Here is a 19771-nt window from a genome sequence, read left to right on the forward strand (position 1 = left end):
GCCAAGTCCCTCACCCCCTACACCGACAGCATCAGCGAGCTAGATCGCCGCTGGGGATGTCCATGGGACCACATTCTCGACGAGGTTGAAGCCCTTGGGGAGTTAACCGAGATCAGAACCGACGTAGCCCTGGATGACTACGCCCTTTGCATCCGCTCACTGGTCACGATGCTAAAGCTGCAGGGACCGACTGGAGCCAGGGAACTAAACACAGGTTCCACCGTGGAGCGCTTCATAAGGAAGCTACCCAGACACCGAGAGGAGAGGTTCTGGCGGCACCACGACCAGCTCCATCCCGATCAGCCAGCAGCCAGTTTAGAGGAGCTATCTGACTTTCTCAGAAGCGAGGTGAAGCATATCCGTCTCCCAACAAAAGCTGAGCCAAAGTACAGCAGATACGAACGGTCTGATCGGGCCACCAAGAGGTCACGGCATTACTGCCAGCTAATCAATGCAAACATGCCATTTAGGCTAGCTGTATGTACATTTGTAGCTATATTTGCATCCAGCCTTTCCCTCCACCCACATTTAATGCCAAACAAACACTTACCAATCGACAGATTTAATTTGCTCCAGTGGTCAAAAGATGCAATTGTTGGTTAGAAGGCGATCGCCGAATAGCTTCAATAGCTATTCGCTCAATAGCTTCAGTTTCTTCTTCAATTTCGTTTTCGCTATGTGCCTCCACACTCCAACCATCCGTTTCAATACATGCGTAATCTGTTGAATCGCTTAAGCCGCTGAAATCACAGGAAACTGGACGGGTGGATATACAGATAGCGAAAATCAGGCACTTTAAAGCCTTTTTTCTAGATATTCCATGATGGGTAAAATTTTGAAAAAAATTCGACAAATAAGATAAACCACTGGGAACTGATTTTTATTGGTTTCAACCCTTCGGAAATTGTGATAATGTTCCCCTTTAAGGTCGAATCTCTGGAACGGACATTCCAGAAACCTGCCTGAAACCCTTTGAAAGCAGTGTTTAATATTGTTTTATGGTTGGAAAACCTGCTTGTGTACAAAGATCAGCCTTTTCACTCTTGATTGGAGGTGAGGCAAAGTCTCATCTGCCCAGTAAACTTTTCTCCCAAAACTGCTTTGGGTTCAAGCACTTGGCGGGCTTGAGATTTGACAGTTTCCACTCTGTCACTAAACATCCATCCATCCATTTTCTACTGCTTATCCTTTAAAACTGGACAATTCAACGCATGAGCTAACTACAGCAGTGATGAACAAACAATATGAAAGTAGGTTTGAATTTCTAGGTCACATGACTACAGCTATTAACAATTGAAATGTTCTTTATGAGCCAATGACAAGTACTTTATTGACGGTCCCTTAAAGTAAAGCTTGTCAGCAGGGACTGACAGACGTGGCATGAGTTTTCAGTGCCGGGGACAAACAGTCAGCCTGGCTGGATGTTGAATGTCTGTTTATTATTGCACTTCAAACTAATTTGACCTCTGTTCGGCAGTTGGTGATCACTCCAGCAGCACTGAGAGCAGACTGAGTCAAACTACCTTCAGGTAAATGTTGCAATTGTCAATGCCAACAAAGAAATGGACTAAAAAAAACGCTATAAAAGTTATGGTAGCTTGATGCTAATATGTATTGGCTTTGCTATTGACATGCTAAGGATTAGCATTAGCAATTTTTCATGACGTTAACACCAACAAAATGAGTTAAATAAAACTATAACTAAGATGAATGTTAGAATCAAACAGCTAGTGCATAATAAATCCAATATTTACAGTAATAACACTTTTTTGGGCGCAACAAAAAACACTATGAATTTACACTACAGCCATCTAGCGTACTGGACTTGCAAATGTAAATAAACCTACATGCAAATGATGATATGAAAACAAAACAAAAAAACAAAGGGTAGCAAAAGGACCGCAGTTATCAATAATAATCTTGTTTTTAAATGTTGCAATACAAATTTATCACAAACGATCAATATCATTGACACACACAGAAGTACCAAACAGTCGTACCGTTGAGGATTGGTATTGATTTCGAGGTAGTGGAATTTATTCCGAATCGGTTGAAAAGTGAACAGTACCCATTCCTACGCCAGCAAGTGTTGTACTGCAAACTAATTTACAAACACAACTTCATCACAAACAATACTCCACTATGGAATTGTTGTTATATTAAAATGAGAAACAAATCCATCTTTGTACAGCAATGGTTAGAAAAAGGCCTTTGGTCACTGATGCACTTATTGACTGATAAAAAGTTTATTATTTGAAGATTTCATTAAGTGCAACCTGGAACAAGAAAAATACTCATAACTTAAACGTGTCCATTCTTTCTAAGGCAAAAGAGTTAATTTAAGAAAAAAAAAGACGGAATTGACCACTTAAAGTAATATTTCGGATGTTGTTTTGCAATTGGATACAACACTTGTTCGTTCTGTGATAGGGAAACAAAATAAACAGTTTATTTTAAGAATGTATGCAAAGTAAATCTCTGTGGGATGATGTACAATATTGGCTTTTTCCTGACACTCCAAACTTTGACTGATACTGATGTTGTTTTGGGGATGATGAAAAACAAAAAAAAAAACCATTAAATTTTTTTTAAAATACACAATACTGGATTTATTTGATATATCCACAAATGTAAGTTTGTGAAAACAAAACCACCCTTTCACAAAAAAATCTGCCATTTTCTCTCACTTTTATACTGCATAAAGGTAATACAGAGTAATAACGATAATGAATAAAATAGAATATAGAGACCCAACAAATGATTCAAGAAGACACACATTTTAAAATTGTATAAAAGACAACTGTTCAAATGATGTATAAAGTAAAAAAATAATATGCTTCCTGAAGTGGTCCAGAAGATGTTTCAGATGTGAACCAGTAAATATGTATATTATTTAAAGGTGCTAATCTATGGGATTATTAACAATTAGAAATAAAATATGTAATACATAAATACATATATATATATATATATATATATATATATATATATATATATATATATATATATATATATATATATATATATATGTATATATATATATATATATATATATATATATATATATATATATATATATATATATATATATATATATATATATATATATATATATGGGCTTCACGGTGGCAGAGGGGTTAGTGCGTCTGCCTCACAATACGAAGGTCCTGCAGTCTTGGGTTCAAATCCAGGCTCAGGATCTTTCTTTGTGGAGTTTGCATGTTCTCCCCGTGAATGCGTGGGTTCCCTCCGGTTACTCCGGCTTCCTCCAACTTCCAAAGACATGCACCTGGGGATCGGTTGATTGGCAACACTAATTTGGCCCTAGTGTGTGAATGTTGTCTATCTGTGTTGGCCCTGCGATGAGATGGCGACTTGTCCAGGGCGTACCCCGCCTTCCGCCCGAGTGTAGCTGAGATAGGCGCCAGCACCCCCCGCGACCCCAAAAGGGGATGGGTGGATATATATATATGTAGGTGTGGGAAAAAAATCACAAGACTACTTCATGAAGTAGTCTTGTGATATTTTTTCCCACACCTACATATTGCGCTCTACCACGGTATCGAGCACTATTCTCTGGATAATCCAATCAAGACATATATATATATATATATACACATATATATATATATATATATACATATATATATATATATATATATACACATATATATATATATATATATACATATATATATATATATATATACACATATATATATATATATATACACATATATATATATATATATATATATATATATATATATATATATATATATATATATATATATACATATATATATATATATATATATATATGAAATAAAAAGAGACAATCAAGTCCAAAATAAAAGGAGAAACAAAAATCTGTCTCATCATTTGATTAAAACAAAGAGTGAAGTCCCAGTGAAACTCCTGGTCAAAGTGTCAAAACCCTTTTCAAGTTAGGGGAGAACAAAAACAAACAAACATAACTTGACAATGTTTATTGCATGTAAAAGAAGTCTCGTACTGTTTAAGCTCAACTTTTTACTCAAATTGTTCTGTCCATTTTTTAACAAAAGTACACAATGTTGCATACTAATAATGTTTGTGCTTGACTGAAAAAAGCACTAATATAAAACATCAAAATTAAAGTCTTGACAGTTTATTTCAGATTCTGCAGTTTCATTTGCTGCTGCTGTTCTCACCAGCACACTTGTGTTTCTTACACCGGTACTTAGACGATAATCTTTCACCACACACACTGCAATTCAACACTTTCTCTCCTGTGTGTCTTCTCATGTGTACTACAAGGTTTGATCGTTCACAAAAGCTTCTGTTGCAGATTGAACAGGAATGTGATTTCTCTCCAGTGTGTGTTCTCATGTGTCTAACAAGGTTTGATCGTTCACAAAAGCCTCTGTTGCAGATTAAACAGGAATGTGATTTCTCTCCAGTGTGTGTTCTCATGTGTGCTACAAGGTTTGATCGGTCGCCAAAGCTTCTGTTGCAGATTGAACAGGAATGTGATTTTTCACCAGTGTGTGTTCTCTTGTGTACATTCAAATGTCGACCTTCTGTAAAACCTTTACCACAGATTGAACAGGAAAAAGGTTTTTCACCAGTGTGTGTTCTCATGTGTACTTTCAAATATTGACTTCGTGTAAAACCTTTACCACAGGTTGAACAGACAAAAGGTTTTTCACCAGTGTGTGTTGTCATGTGTTCTTTCAAAGTGTTACTTTGTGTAAAACCTTTACCACAGATTGAACAGACAAAAGGTTTTTCACCCGTGTGTGTTCTCATGTGTACTTTCAAATGTTTACTTAAAACAAAATTTTTACCACATACTGAGCAAAAAAAAGGTTTTTCACCAGTGTGTGTTCTCATGTGTACTTTCAAATGGGGACTTTGTATAAAACTTTTGCCACAGATTGAACAGGGAAAAGGTTTTTCTCCAGTGTGTATTCTCATGTGTACTTTCAGGTGACAATGGTATTTAAAGGTTTTGTCACAGTGAGAACATTTGAAGTGAGTGTTGTCAGTGTGACATGTCTTATCATCTTTAGAGTCTTCATCATCAGTGTCAGGAGAGTGTGACGTTGTGTCCTCACTATCTGATAGTGGAGCTAAGAGCTTGTCTGCTTGTGATCCTCCACAGTGGTCTCCATCAGCTTCTGTTGTCATGTGTTGTGTTGAGCTGCTGCTTGGAGGCTCCGCCTCTCTCTTCTTCTCACTTTCACCTTTGACCTCATCATCTTCAGGGACACCAGTCACTGGGAACTCCTCCAACCATTTAGGCTGAGTGATGCGGTGTTCCTCCTCTTCCTTTTTAATGTGGGGCATCAGCAAGTATTCCTTTTCCTTTTTACAGGAGAGGGTCTGTGTCAAAGAGGAAAAGGAGACGCCAGAGGGTCCGTGGCACCCGGTCTTTTTTTTTGATGGATGCTCCTTCACCATCCTGAAGCTACACTCCTGTTTTCCAGGCAGAAGTTGTTCTTCACAGACGTCTGCAAGACACAAAATGACAAACATGCTTGAGAAATGTCCAGATTTAGTCAGTAAGTTCACATGAACTTAAAAAAAAACAAGTTATTACATGAAGCGGCCTGTTTGATTTGCAGACGACACAACTGATTTTCTGTTCAGGAGAGAACACACAGAAGATAAAACAAATAATAACAGAAGAAATTAAAAAAATGGTTTATTAAAAACAGACTATCTTTGAATCTCAGTCAAACTAAAATAATGCTATTCTGTAACAGTAGAGAAGAGCATCATACACAAACACAAATAGACGCAGTAGACATTAAAAGGGTAAAAGAAAACAGATTTCTGGGAATTTTAATCGATGATAAAATTAACTGGAAATCTCATATACACAATATGCAACATAAGGTGGCAAAAAACATTTCAATAATGAATAAAGAAAAATACGTCCTGGGCCAAAAAGCACTTCATATTCTCTACTGCTCGCTATTGTTACCATACCGGAGTTATTGTGCAGAAATATGGGGAAACAACTACAAATGTGCGCTACATTCGTTAACTGTGTTACAAAAAAGATCAATTAGACTGATGCATTATGTTGGTTATAGAGAACATACAAACCCTTTATTTATTGAGTTAAAAATATTAAAGTTTGGTGATTTGGTAAAATTGCAAACAGCTAAAATGAAGTACAAAGCAAACTATAACCTGCTACCAAAGAATGTACAACAATTCTTCTCAACTAAATAGGAGAAATATAACCTTAGAGGAAGATCTAATTCAAAACATTTGTATGTGCGTACAACACTTAAAACCCATAGCATATCAGTATGTGGAATTAAATTATGGAATGGATTAAAGGCCTACTTAAACCCACTACTACCCACCACGCAGTCTGATAGTTTATATATCAATGATGAAATATTAACATTGCAACACATGCCAATACAGCCGGTTTAGTTTACTAAATTACAATTTTAAATTTCCCGCAGAGTTTCTTGTTGAAAACGTCGCGGAATGATGACGCGTATGGTGACGCGTGCGCGTGACGTCTCGAGTTGGAGGGGACATATTAGCCAGCGCCACTTGCGGCTAAAAGTCGTCTCTTTTCATCGCGCAATTACACGGTATTTTGGACATCTGTGTTGCTGAATCTTTTGCAATTTGTTCAATTAATAATGGAGGAGTCAAAGTAGAAAGATGGAGGTGGGAAGCTTTAGCCTTTAGCCACACAAACGCACAGTGTTTCCTTGTTTAAAATTCCCAGCTGTGAAGCTTTACTATGGATCAGAGCGGTCAAGTGAACATGGATCCCGACCATTTGTCAACCAGCAGTTTTCGGTAAGAAAATTGTGGTAAAAAGTCGCCTCTTACCGGATATCTGCGGAGCTTGCGCCGTCCATGCAGCTGCCGTGACTTCCCTCAGACACTGGCGTCAACACACCCGTGGACACACTCCTCCGACTATTAGGTACTATTTAACTCACTAAAACACTAGCAACACAATAGAAAGATAAAGGATTTCCCAGAATTATCCTAGTAAATGTGTCTAAAAACATCTGAATCGCTCCCAATGCAATCGCCATTTTTTTTTAAACTTTATTTTTTAATTTTTTCTAGTCCTTCTCTATCAATATCCTCTGCCACAAATCTTTCATCCTCGCTCAAATTAATGGGGAAATTGTAATTTTCTCGGTCCGAATAGCTCTTGCTGTTGGAAGCTCCCATTATAAACAATGTGAGGATGTGAGGAGCCCTCACACCGGTGACGTCATCGTCTGCTACTTCCGGTAAAGACAAGGCTTTTTTATTAGTGACCAAAAGCTGCAAACCTTATCGTCGCTGTTCTCTACTCAGTCCTTTCAGCAAAAATATGGCAATATCGCGAAATGATCAAGTATGACACATAGAATGGACCTGCTATCCCTGTTTAAATAAGAACATCTCTTTTCAGTAGGCCTTTAAGTTTATATGTAGACTGCAGGGTCCGAGAATGGTTTTATTATATAGATAACAGAACTACACCTAGGATTGGTTAGGCATCAATCCTATATATGGAAACACTGGTATGTGTGCCTCATAATACGAAGGGCCTGGGTTCGGTCCTGGGCTCGGGATCTTTCTGTGTGGAGTTTGCATGTTCTCCCCGTGACTGCGTGGGTTCCCGCCGGGTACTCCGGCTTCCTCCCACCTCTAAAGACATGCACCTGGGGATAGGTTGATTGGCAACACTAAATGAGCTCTAGTGTGTGAATGTGAGTGTGAATGTTGTCTGTCTATCTGTGTTGGCCCTGTGATGAGGTGGCAACTTGTCCAGGGTGTACACCGCCTTCTGCCCGAATGGAGTGGAGATAGGCTCCTGCACCCTTTGCAACCCCGAAAGGAATAAGCGGTAGAAAATGGATGGATGGATGTTGTTTGTGCCTTTAATAGAATGTGTAGAAGCATTTTAAAGTATATTTGTATAACTGCATGTATTTATTTATGGTACGTTTTTTTTTCTGAATATGCACAAGCATTGATTTAAGTTTATTCTACAAATGGACTGGCATAGGTAACTTATTTTTACGGATAGTTAAATTCGACAGAACAAAGACAACCACGCGGTTGCAAGTACCAGACGTATATACAGTCGTGATCAAAAGTTTACATACACTTGTAAAGAACATAATGTCATGGCTGGCTTAAGTTTCCAATAATCTCTACAACTCTTGTTTTTTTGTGAAAGAGTGAGCACATATTTGTTGGTCACAAAAAACATTCATAAAGTTTGGCTCTTTTATGAATGTATTATGAGTCTACTGAAAATGTGACCAAATGTGCTGGGTCAAAATTATACATAAAGCAATGTTAATATTTGCTTACATGTCCCTTGGCAAGTTTCAATGCAACAAGAAGCTTTTGGTAGCCATCCACAAGCTTCCGCTTGAATTTTTGACCACTCCTCTTGACAAAATTGGTGCAGGTCAGTTACATTTTTTGGTTTTCTGACATGGACTTGTTTCTTCAGCATTGTCCACGTTTAAGTCAGGACTTTGGGAAGGCAATTCTAAAACCTTATTTCTAGCCTGATTTAGCCATTCCTGTACCACTTTTGACGTGGGTTTGGGGTCCTTATCCTGTTGGAACACCCAACTGCACCCAAGACCCAACCTCCAGGCTGATGATTTTAGGTTGTCCTGAAGAATTTGGAAGCAATCTTCCTTTTTCATTGTCTCATTTAAAGCACCAGTTCCATTGGCAGCAAAACAGACCCAGAGCATAATATTACCACCACCATGCTTGACGGTGGGCATGGTGTTCCTGGAATTAAAGGCCTCACCTTTTTTTCCTCCAAACATATTGCTGGGTATTGTAGCCAATCACCTCTAGTTTTTTTAAATAGAAAAAAATACATAATATACATAAAAATACCAAGCGCACAGTTCACATGCACAGTCGTTCTTTTTCATGCCTTGTGTTCAGCGACACTATTGCTCTCGGGTAAAAAGTGTTCTTAAATTAGTTTGTCCGGCATTTTATTGTCCTGTATCTCCTGCCCGAGGGCGGCAGTTCAAAAAGTTGATGTCCGGGGGGAGATGGGTCCCTCATGATGGGCCTTTTAGAGGCACCTGACACTGTACAGTTTATCTAAGGAGGGAGGAGAGCAGCCAGTTATCTTCATGGCAGTTTTTATGACCCTCTGAAGTGCATTTCTCTCTGCCGCCGTGCAGCTGGCATACCACACACACATGCAGTATGTCAGCACACTCTCTATTGAGCAGCGATAGGAGGACACAAGAAGTTTTTGTGACAGGTGGTTCTTTTTGAGGAGTCTCAGAAAGTAAAGTCTCTGCTATGCCTTTTTGATGGTCACTGAAGTGTTCGCACTCCTCGATCGATCTTCCTCGATCCGGATGCCCAGGAATCTGAAATTAGAGACCCTTTCCAGATAGTCCCCGTTGATGTACAGTAGTTGGATGTTTACCAAATTTTACTTCCGGAAGTCCATGATCAGCTCCTTCGTCTTGGTAGTGTTAAGGACCAGGTTGTTTTCCCTGCACCACCCAGTCAGCCGCTCTACTTCATTGCTGTAGGCAGAATCATCCCTCACAGAAATGAGTCCCACTACTGTGGTGTCGTCTGCAAATTTAATAGTGGTATTGCTGGCATGAGTGTGGAAGGTGTAGAGTAGGGGGCTTAGCACGCAGCCCTGGGGGGAGCCGTTGCTGATGCTGATGGATGCTTAGAGGTGGGAGCCTACTTCCACCCTCTGAGAGCGATTTGTCAGGAAGTCCAGGATCCAGTTTGGGCACCAGTCTTTGGGGGAAGAAGGTAATGAACGCAGAGCTAAAATCAAAAAAGGGTAGCCTTTTTTGTCCCCAGCAATGATGTGCAGGCGCTCAGGGTACGCACTTTGCTGACTGCTAATGGAGTCATGTAACACCCTGAGTGCCGTACTAGTATGTAAAAGGTAGATGAGTCTGCATTTCACAGTAACGTACTCCAGTGACTGGTAACAGTCTTGATGTTGGTGCACCAGCTGTTGTTGACGTAGACGCATAGCCCCCCTCCTCTGCTCTTACCGGAGTCTTTGGTTCTGTCATGCCGATGTGTTGTGCGGCCCGCTAGCTCGATAGCCGTGTCCGGGATGAGCGGGTGAAGCCATGTCTCCGTGATGAGCAGAATGCAGCTGTCCCCGACCATCTTATTTGTCGCAATCTGCAGCTTCAGCTCGTCCAGCTTGTTGCTAAATGAGCATCTTGCCGTGTCTTCCTAGCGACATCTTTGGGTTTATAACTAATTTGGCCAACTTCTCGGTGTATGGCCACGACCTTCGCCGTTACAAGTGTGAGGCAGCATTTATAATCTAAAACAAACGTTTACCAACTCAGAGGCGATGCAGCAGCAGCTCACTAGCTAGTCTACCTTTCTGCGAGCACGGAGCCGTTTGACTAAAAGTAGTTCCTCGAAGTTAGCTATAACTATTACAATGCTGCTAAGACTTGGCTAATATACAGGTCACTACAAGTAAATGGAGTAATGTTGGTGATTTAAAGGGGCTTTAAAGGCACAATAGAGGATTACCATTACCTATAATGTTAGCCGCCTTGTACTAGCAGTTTTTTACTATTTAACATACATATTGGATGACATCTAAATGTTGCGCTTACTTGGACTGTGATGAAGCTGTGAGGACTCAGGTGGTTTGTCTTCATGCTCTTCAGTCTTCACAGAGACAACAGTCAGTGGAAACTTGGTGAGATCCGCCTCCTCCTGCCCTGGAAGAAACTCTTCCTCCTGAGTAAACCAGAGAGCCTCCTCTTCCTCTTTAATGTGGGGGGGCTGTGGATCCTCCTGCTGCTGAAGGGGACGTTCTTCTTGACGAGCGTCCATCTGTTGGACGTCCGCAAGACAACACAAACAAACTTCAGCTCAGATGTGTCAAATATCTTTTTGTCTATCAAATATAATATTTTCCAAGTGGACTGACACCAATTTGTGGTGATATTCTTCTACACATGGAATAATCATCAGTTATTGATTATTATGAATTGTGTAATTGATCTTGTTTTCTGCATTTACATTAATTATTGATAAAAATTAACAACTTATAAAAAACCTCCTGCTGGGATTTTAATACCGTCATGACTGCATTAAGTCAGTCTGCACGTATAAAAGTTTCATTGTGCTGCAGCATCAAGTGACGCCAACTCACTCCTCCCACGACCAACCTACCAGCCAACCTTGACGTGCACCTCCAAAATAGTCCCACCTCACGTCAACGGTGACCAGGACTGCAGAGCTGTGGCCGGTTGGCTTTACTTTTACGCGCAATATCCTCTCCCTGTTCTTCTTGCTACGAAACCAACATTTGTTAACCCAACAGAAAACAAACAGAAGTGCAGCGAAGCACGTGTAACAAGTGCCAGCGAGTGTGGCCGTGCAATAGTATGTTGGTTGAACCTCACTCACACCTTAAGAATTGTGCTGGCGTGAGAATATATATACCCACTATATTGCCAAAAGTATTTGGCCACCCATCCAAATGATGAGAATCAGGTGTTCTAATAACTTATAAAATCAAGCAGTTAGGCATGGAGACTGTTTCTACAAACATTTTGTGAAAGAATGGGCCGTGCTCAGTGATTTCCAGCGTGGAACTGTCCATAGAATGCCACATGTGCAACAAGACCAGTCGTGAAATGTCCTCGCTCCTAAATACTCCAAAGCCAACTTTATTACAAGAAAAGTAAAGAGTTTGTGAACAACAGCAACCATCAAGTGGTAGGCCACGTAAACGGACAGAGAGGGGTCAGCAGATGCAAAGACTTTCTGCACATAGCTCCAAACTTCATGTGACTTTCCAATTAACATACGTAAAGTAGGCAGAGAGCTTCATGGAATGGCTTTCCATGGCCGTTCAGCTGCATCTAAGCCATACATCACCAAGTCCAATGCAAAGGGTGGGATGCAGTGGTGTAAAGCACATCTCCACTGAACTCTAGAGCAGTAGAGACGCCTTCTCTGGACTGATGAGTCACGCTTTTCCCATCTGGCAATCTGATGGACCAGTTTGGGTTTGGAGTTTGCCAGGAGAACGCTACATTTCCGACGGCATTGTGCCGAGTGTGAAATTTTGTGGAGGAGGAAATATGATGTGGGGTTGGTTTTCCAGGAGTTGGGCTTTGCCCTTTAGTTCCAGTGAAGGGAACTTTGAATGCTCCTGGATACCAAAACATGTTGTACAATTCCATGGGATGGCACTTCAAATTCATATGTGAGTAAAGGCAGGTGGCCAAATACTTTTGGCAATATAGTGTATGCATGTATGTATGTATGCATATATATATATATATATATATATATATATATATATATATATATATATATTCGAATATTTGGGTACATCATGCTTTGTTTACAAATAAAATATTGATGCACGTTCAATTTGTGTGCAGTACATTAAAGCCATTTTTAATATTTGACATTTATTTTATTAAATATTTATTTTGGTCTAACTGAATGAGCATTAATTGCTTACAATTGTGCAAATAGTGTATTCGTAATAACATGCATCAGTTGATATACTTTCCATGATATGTTTGCCCGAATGCAGCTGAGATAGACTCCCGCACCCCCCCCCCCTGCAACCCCAAGTTAGCACCAACACATACAGATGCAATATATGTGTAATATATTATATTACACTGTCGTAATAAAAATACAAATAATTTTAATGATTGTATTTTTATCCTGTAAAGCGTCTTTGAGTACACTGAAAAGCGCTATAGCAAATACAATGTATTATTATTATTATACCATGTGACTTATTCCAGACTTAAATTACGAGACGTTTGTTCCTTTCTAGTAACAAATATTTAATGATGTTAAGCATGACTGTAATATAGAACAAAAAAACAGTTAAAAGTATTAAATAAGTCAATATCTGCTCTACATGGTAGTGTGCTGGGGGGGCAGTACAACTAAGAAGTACAGCTGCAGATTGGAGAAACTGATCAGGCGGGCTGGTTCTACAATCGGAAGGAAACTGGACTCACTGGTGACGGTGGCAGAGAAGAGGACTGTGGACAAACTAGTGAGCATCCTGGATGATGCCAGTCACCCTCTGCATAGCGTTATCAGTAGCCAGAGGAGCCTGTTCAGTGCTAGACTGCTTCATCCCAAGTGCAGGACTAATAGACTCAAGAACTCCTTTGTCCCACACGCCATTAGACTGTACAACTCCTCTCTGGGGCGGGGGGTATTAGGATGACAGGGGATGCAAAACAATAACAGTGCAATACGTTTTCATGACATGGTCACTACTGCCTACTTTCTCTTGTTATATTCTTATTTTACTGTTATATTTTTATTCCCGTTGTTGCTTTTTATTTTTTACTGTTATTGTAATATTTCTCTATTTTGTTTCCATTTAAACCCCCATTATTTACTTTTTTTTTAATTTATCTCAACTCTGTACACTGTTGCTGGAATTTTAATTTTCCTGAAGGAACTCTCCTGAAGGAATCAATAAAGTACTATCCATCTATCTATCTATAATTCTCACAGAGAACATATAAAATACACTCCTCAAAAAAAAAAAAACGCTCGCATTTGCTACAAAGGCCTGCTAGCGGGCTAACGCTAGCAAGTTAGCTTCGAACAACATATTAAGTAAATAACAGAAATAATATAAAAATATATAATTTATATTACCTCATAAGCCGCGTGTAGAAGAGAGGAGTGGAATATATTCTTCCTATTGTTACACCAGCAACTCTTAAATGGGACTTTTTTTTTTGTTCTGTGGCTGGGCGGAGGAAGTGTGCACCAATCAATATTGTCCCAGTGAAACAAGTGTTTGGCCAACATTTGTTCCGCGGTTGAGAACACCTCGATGACGTCACACAGGAGGAAGAACAAAACGAGATGGCGTCTGGCGGAGAATACGTTGTTTTGGTTCTTATGGTTTCTAGGTCTTAATTACAACGTACAGGCTTGCGAGCAGACTGGGGCTTGAGGAGAGGAAGCTTCCGGAAGGAGAGACGCGGAACTACCAAACATTTGAAGTGAATTTGGCGGCGGCGAGAGTGTCTAAATCTGTTTTGGCGGTTGAGCATAAGCTGTTTTGTGACTGGATCGAGATGGAAGGGGATAGTGACAGGATGTATGAGGATAGTATGGAAATGGGTAGGACTAGAGGGGAGAGAAGAAAGAAGGGGAGAGGAGGGAGTGAAGGAAAGTCGAGTGCTAAAAGAGTGCATGAAGACGATGAAGAGGTTGATAAGAGGAAAAGGGTTATGGTGGATGAATATAAGATCATTTATACATTTAAATCAAACCAAGATATGAATGACATTAGTTTGATGACAATGGTTAAGGGATTAAAGAAGGACATTGGAGAGGTGGAGATAGCGAAGGTGCTCAGGGACGGACGGCTGTTGATTAAATGCAAAAATGGAGAGCAAAAGAACAAAGCAATGCGATTGCAAAAACTGTGCAACAAAATAATAAAGGAAAAAATCGAAGTGGGAAAACGAAAGGGGGCAAGAGGCGTCGTGACAGGAATCCCAAGAGGAGAACATTTAGATGATCTGAAAAGAGAAATAAAAGGAGGAACTGTCACTATGATGAAAAGAATGATGGCATTTAGGAACGGTGAAAAGACTGAGAGCGAATCCGTGCTAGTGCAATTTGCAGAGGAGGTCCTACCAGAGAGAATCATGATTGGGTATCTAAGCTTCTATGTTAGAGCTTACGTGCCACCCCCAGTACGTTGTTTCAAGTGCCAACGCTATGGGCACATAGCTAGTGTGTGTCATGCTAAGATGAGATGTGGACGGTGTGGAGGGGAGCATGAATATGGACAATGTGGAGAAAATGAACAGGTCAAGTGTTGTAATTGTGGCGGGAATCACACAGCAGTGTATGGGGGCTGCATCATACGAAAACAGGCAACAGAAGTACAGCAAATCAGAGTTGAAAGAAATATTACATACGCAGAGGCAGTTAAAATAAGAAATCACGAAAGTGCAGAACAGGACAGAAGTGAAAATAGTTCAAGAAATAAAAAACAAGAGGCAGCAAATACAGGAATTTCCATGGACAAACTAGTTGTATTCCTGGCTTATGTAATAAACTGTACAGAACAGGCTAGAAACAATACTGAGAAAATCAAAATAATTGTCAAAGCAGCAGCAAAGTTTTTAAATTTAAAAGAACTATCCTGGGAACAGGTGCAAGGTGAGCTACAGAGAGTAGACGAGACCGAGTCATGTGACCACAATCCAACGCCATGTTAATTGTTCAGTGGAATGCCAGAAGTTTGATAGCAAACGGACAGGAATTAAAGGGATATATTAATAATATGAAAAATAAACCACATATAATATGTATTCAAGAAACATGGCTGAAGCCAAAATTAAACTTTATAATAAAAGGATATATAACGATACGTAAAGATAGGAATGATGGGCAAGGAGGAGGATGTGCCATATTTATTAAGGAAGATATGCATTATTCAATATTAAAAGTAAAACAAGAACTAGAGATAGTAGGAGTAGAAGTATGGAATAATAAAGAAAGGTACAAAGTACTAAACTTCTATAATCCATGCAAGAAATTAGAAATTCACCAACTAGAAACAATAATCGAGCACTGGAGTGGCAATATTATTTGGTGTGGTGACTTTAATGCACATAGCACAATGTGGGGTGAAAGGGATGACTGGAATGGGGAAACATTGGAAGCACTTTTGGAGGAAAAAGAACTGGTGTGTGTGAATGATGGGTCGGGAACAAGGTTAGATGTCGTCACGGGTAAAGAAACAGCAATAGATTTAACACTAGTGTCACAAGGGTTAGCAGGAAAGGTGGAGTGGGAAGTAAATAAATACAGCACAATGGGAAGTGATCACTATCCAATCTTCATTCACATAAACATAAATCAAAGGACAGAAAGCACTAGGATAGAAGGAAGATGGAAGTATAATCATGGTGACTGGGGGAAATTTAGGGAAATTACCAACATAACTTTAAAGGAAGTAGATATAAATCAAGATATTGAACAATTAAATACAGATATTACAAAGTGCATAATAGAAGCAGCCAAACAGAGCATACCAAGGAATAGTATAGGGAGAAGAAGGAAGATAGTGCCGTGGTGGACACAAGAGTGCACAGATGCAATACAAGGACGGAATAGAGCATTTAGAATATTGAGAAGAACACATAATTTCCAAGACATGATCCAATATAAAAGGCATCAAGCTAGAGTAAGGTATGTTATTCAAAAAACAAGAAAACACCATTGGAGAACTTTTTGTGAAACACTAAATAGAACTACTCCTTTAAGCCAAGTGTGGGGAATGATCAAGAGAATGTCAGGGGTCAGAAAAGAACCTAAAAATCATGTGATGAAAGATGGAACGCGGAGTGTGGTAGGAAATAAAGAAAAATCTGAACTTTTAGCAAAAACCTTTGTTAAAGTGCACAGTAATGATTATTTGAGAAATGTAGAAAAACAAAAGAGAGAAGAAACAATTAGTTTAAATATTGAGGAAATGAAGGAATACAACGATAATAGTTTTACCAACACTATGGATATGACATTGTCTTTGGATGAAATGGTTCGAATTTTAAAAACAGTTAAAAATACGACGCCAGGGAAAGACCCGGTGAGTTATCAAATGATCAAAAATTGAGGTAGCATCGGCAAAGAAGTGGTCTTGAAATTATATAATAGGATATATGAAGAAGGAAAATTACCAGATGAGTGGAAAACAGCTGTAATAATTCCAATATGCAAGCCAGGGAAAGATCCGGAAGAGGCAGGAAATTATAGGCCGATAGCATTGACCTCAAATTTGGGTAAAGTAATGGAAAAAATGATTAATGAAAGATTAATATATTATTTAGAGTCAAAAGAAATTATAAAAAACTACCAAAGTGGTTTTCGCAAAGCAAGAAGCACAAATGACCCAGCAGTGTAGCTGGAAGAGGAAATTAGAAAGGGACAAATACATAAAGAAAGTATAATTGCGGTATTTTTTGACATAGAGAAAGCGTATGATATGTTGTGGAAACAGGGGTTGCTGATGAAACTAAATAGGATTGGGATTAGAGGAAGAATGTACAGATGGATAAAAGACTTTTTAACAAGTAGAACATTATTAGTAAAAATAGAGAATGAATATAGCAGAGAATACGAAGTGGAAAATGGGACCCCACAAGGGAGTATAATAAGTCCAGTACTATTTTCCATCATGATAGATGAAGTTTTTAGTGAAGTGGAAGGGTTAGTGGAGGTGGCATTGTTTGCTGATGATGGAGTGATGTGGAAGAAAGGTAGAAATACAAATCATATAGAAAAAAAGATTCAAAAAGCGGTAAATAATCTTCAAGACTGGGGAACGGCTTGGGGTTTAAGATTCTCTGTTGGAAAGACAAAAGTCATACATTTTACGAAGAGGAAAGTACAAAACAAGCTCCAAATAAAACTCTATTGAGAAAACATAAAAGAGGTACAAGTATTTAAATATTTAGGAATATGGTTTGATAAAAATATGAACTGGTCAACCCACATCAGCAAAATAGTGGAGAAAAGTAAAAAGGTGTTAAATATAATGAGGGCTTTGAGGGGTAAAGATTGGGGGGGCTGATAGGTTGACATTGAAAACAATATATATCACTTTAATTCGATCTGTTATCGACTACGGATGCATTATTTATCAATCTGCTTTAAAAACACTACTTGGGAAAATAGACCGGATCCAGTCGCAGGCGTTAAGATTATGTTGTGGAGCTACTAAATCTACTCCAGTGGCAGCATTACAAGTAGAAATGAACGAAAAACCTTTGGACATGAGGAGAGATCAACTCTCAGCAGTTTATTGGGCAAACTTAAAAGGGTCCAAGCAAGGACATCCAACCCGTCAAGTGCTACTAAATTGCCAAGAAAAAGAGAAGAAAAAAATGAATAGTTTTGGGTGGATAATAGGAGATATATGGAACAAAACACAAATTGACAATATTAAAGTTAGCCCTACAGTACCAATTCCTGCAATACCACCGTGGATGTATGACAACCCAAAGGTAAACATGCAATTACTGAAGAATAGACATTTAAATAGTTACCTGCTGCAGTTATCCCACAAGGAAATATAGTATTAAATAAAAGAATCAGTGATAAACTATCTGTTTTTACGGGCGAATTGGTAGCAATTTATATGGCAGTTAACTGGATAGAGGAAAACAAAGCAAGGAAAGTAGTCGTGTGCTCGGACTCCAGCAGTGCTTTGACGAGCATAAAACACATAGCATCAGAAACAAGACAAGATATAGTTTATGAAATAGTTCAGGCAATCTACAGAATAAATAAAGCAGGAGGTGTGGTAACATTTCTCTGGGTTCCTGCTCATGTAGGAGTTGAGGGAAATTAGTTAGCTGATAGATACGCAAAACAAGCAACCACTAAAACAGAAGTAAACATGGAGATTAAGCACAGTAAAGAAGAAGTGAAGAGCATAATTAAGATAGAACACAATAAAAAGTGGCAGGATAATTGGAATAAGCAAATAAAAGGTAGAGAGTTTTACAAAGTCCAGAGGAGAGTAGGTGTCATGAGAGGAGGGGGTAGAAATAGGAAAAAGAAAAGACATTATCTAGGAAATTATTTTTGAATTTTGAAGTTGTTCCATATTAAATATGTGATACTTGCCACACCTCATACATATGTGTATATATATTTGTATGTATATATAAATGTGTATGTGTGTGTATGTATATGTATATATATATGTATATATTTGGTTAATATTACTTCTTTGTTTTTTTACTTTTGTGATCGGATATTTAGAAGCTCTTGGGGGGAGCTTTTTGTTTTTCCATGTTTATTTTATTGCCTGCAATTCGTGAGTGTATGTTTCTGTGTGTTTGGATGAGCTATTGTTTATGTGTTTGTTTAAATGGTCGAGTTGTTGTGTGCATGTTTGTGTTGTGTGTCTGTGGCCCACAGTCCTTGACCATATGCCCTCGTCTCTTGTTCATGTTTCATGAACAAAGTAATCATTAATCTGACCATAATCACACACCATCTTCCTTTTTTCCATGTCCCTGAGATAACTCGATATGCATAGTTCTGATAGTGAATTCTCCTCTGAAATAGAGGAAAATGAAGATTTGATAAACTCCCAAAATTTGGAATCAATCTATTTCTCAGATCACAGCAACTACAAATCACAAATATTTATGAGTGGATTGGATCCAGATAGAAATGCTCCTCAAAACACCACCAATGATTGTTTATATTATACTGATGTTACATTTGATAAAACATTTATGCAAGATGATAATATATCACTGGTACATTTTAATAGCAGGAGTCTATACTCTCATTTTGATGATATCCTGGACTATTTGAGTCATTTCAAATCTCCATTTAATATTATAGGTATTTCAGAGACATGGAGGAATGAGAATACATGCAATGAGTTTGAATTAAATGGGGATGAAATGTTTTGCACCAACCGTAAAACCAAGAGAGGAGGAGGTGTGGCTCTGTATGTGGACAAAAATATCAACTGTAAATGATATGTGTTTAGCTGTTGAGGAACTCTTTGAATGCGTCACTGTGGAATTATCATTTTCAAATAGGAAACACATTATTGTAACCTGCATTTATAGAACACCAGGATCCGACTTGAAAATATTTATTGAATGGATGGAAAAATTATTTAAGAGGAACAAAAAATATATAGTATGCGGTGACTTTAATATCAACCTTTTGAATCCTAATAAACACAAACGCACAGCAG

At 38.7% G+C, this 19771-nt stretch overlaps 1 protein-coding gene across 1 annotated transcript; it reads right to left on the reverse strand.

Annotated features, from left to right (window-relative positions):
- Positions 1-3974: 3974 nt before the first annotated feature.
- Positions 3975-13881, reverse strand: LOC133545312 (zinc finger protein 391-like). Its single transcript, XM_061890771.1, has 3 exons — positions 13675-13881; positions 10629-10851; positions 3975-5495 (listed from the first exon to the last, which is right to left on the reverse strand). The coding sequence occupies exons 1-3, from the start codon at positions 13828-13830 to the stop codon at positions 4171-4173; spliced, it is 1704 nt and encodes a 567-aa protein (XP_061746755.1). The 5' UTR covers positions 13831-13881; the 3' UTR covers positions 3975-4170.
- Between the last annotated feature and the right edge of the window lie 5890 nt (positions 13882-19771).

The sequence above is a fragment of the Nerophis ophidion genome, linkage group LG28 (genome assembly GCF_033978795.1).
Source record: "Nerophis ophidion isolate RoL-2023_Sa linkage group LG28, RoL_Noph_v1.0, whole genome shotgun sequence".
In the NCBI taxonomy this organism is placed as follows: Eukaryota; Metazoa; Chordata; class Actinopteri; order Syngnathiformes; family Syngnathidae; genus Nerophis; species Nerophis ophidion.

Bases quoted from the DNA above. Each gene is read 5' to 3' on its own strand.
- LOC133545312 (XM_061890771.1), bottom strand. From the start codon at position 13,830: ATGTTGGCCAAACACTTGTTTCACTGGGACAATATTGATTGGTGCACA. The intron at 10,852-13,674 runs GTAATATAAATT...GACGTCCAACAG, and splicing joins TTCTACACGCGGCTTATGAG to ATGGACGCTCGTCAAGAAGA. The intron at 5,496-10,628 runs GTAAGCGCAACA...TGTGTCTTGCAG, and splicing joins ACAGCTTCATCACAGTCCAA to ACGTCTGTGAAGAACAACTT.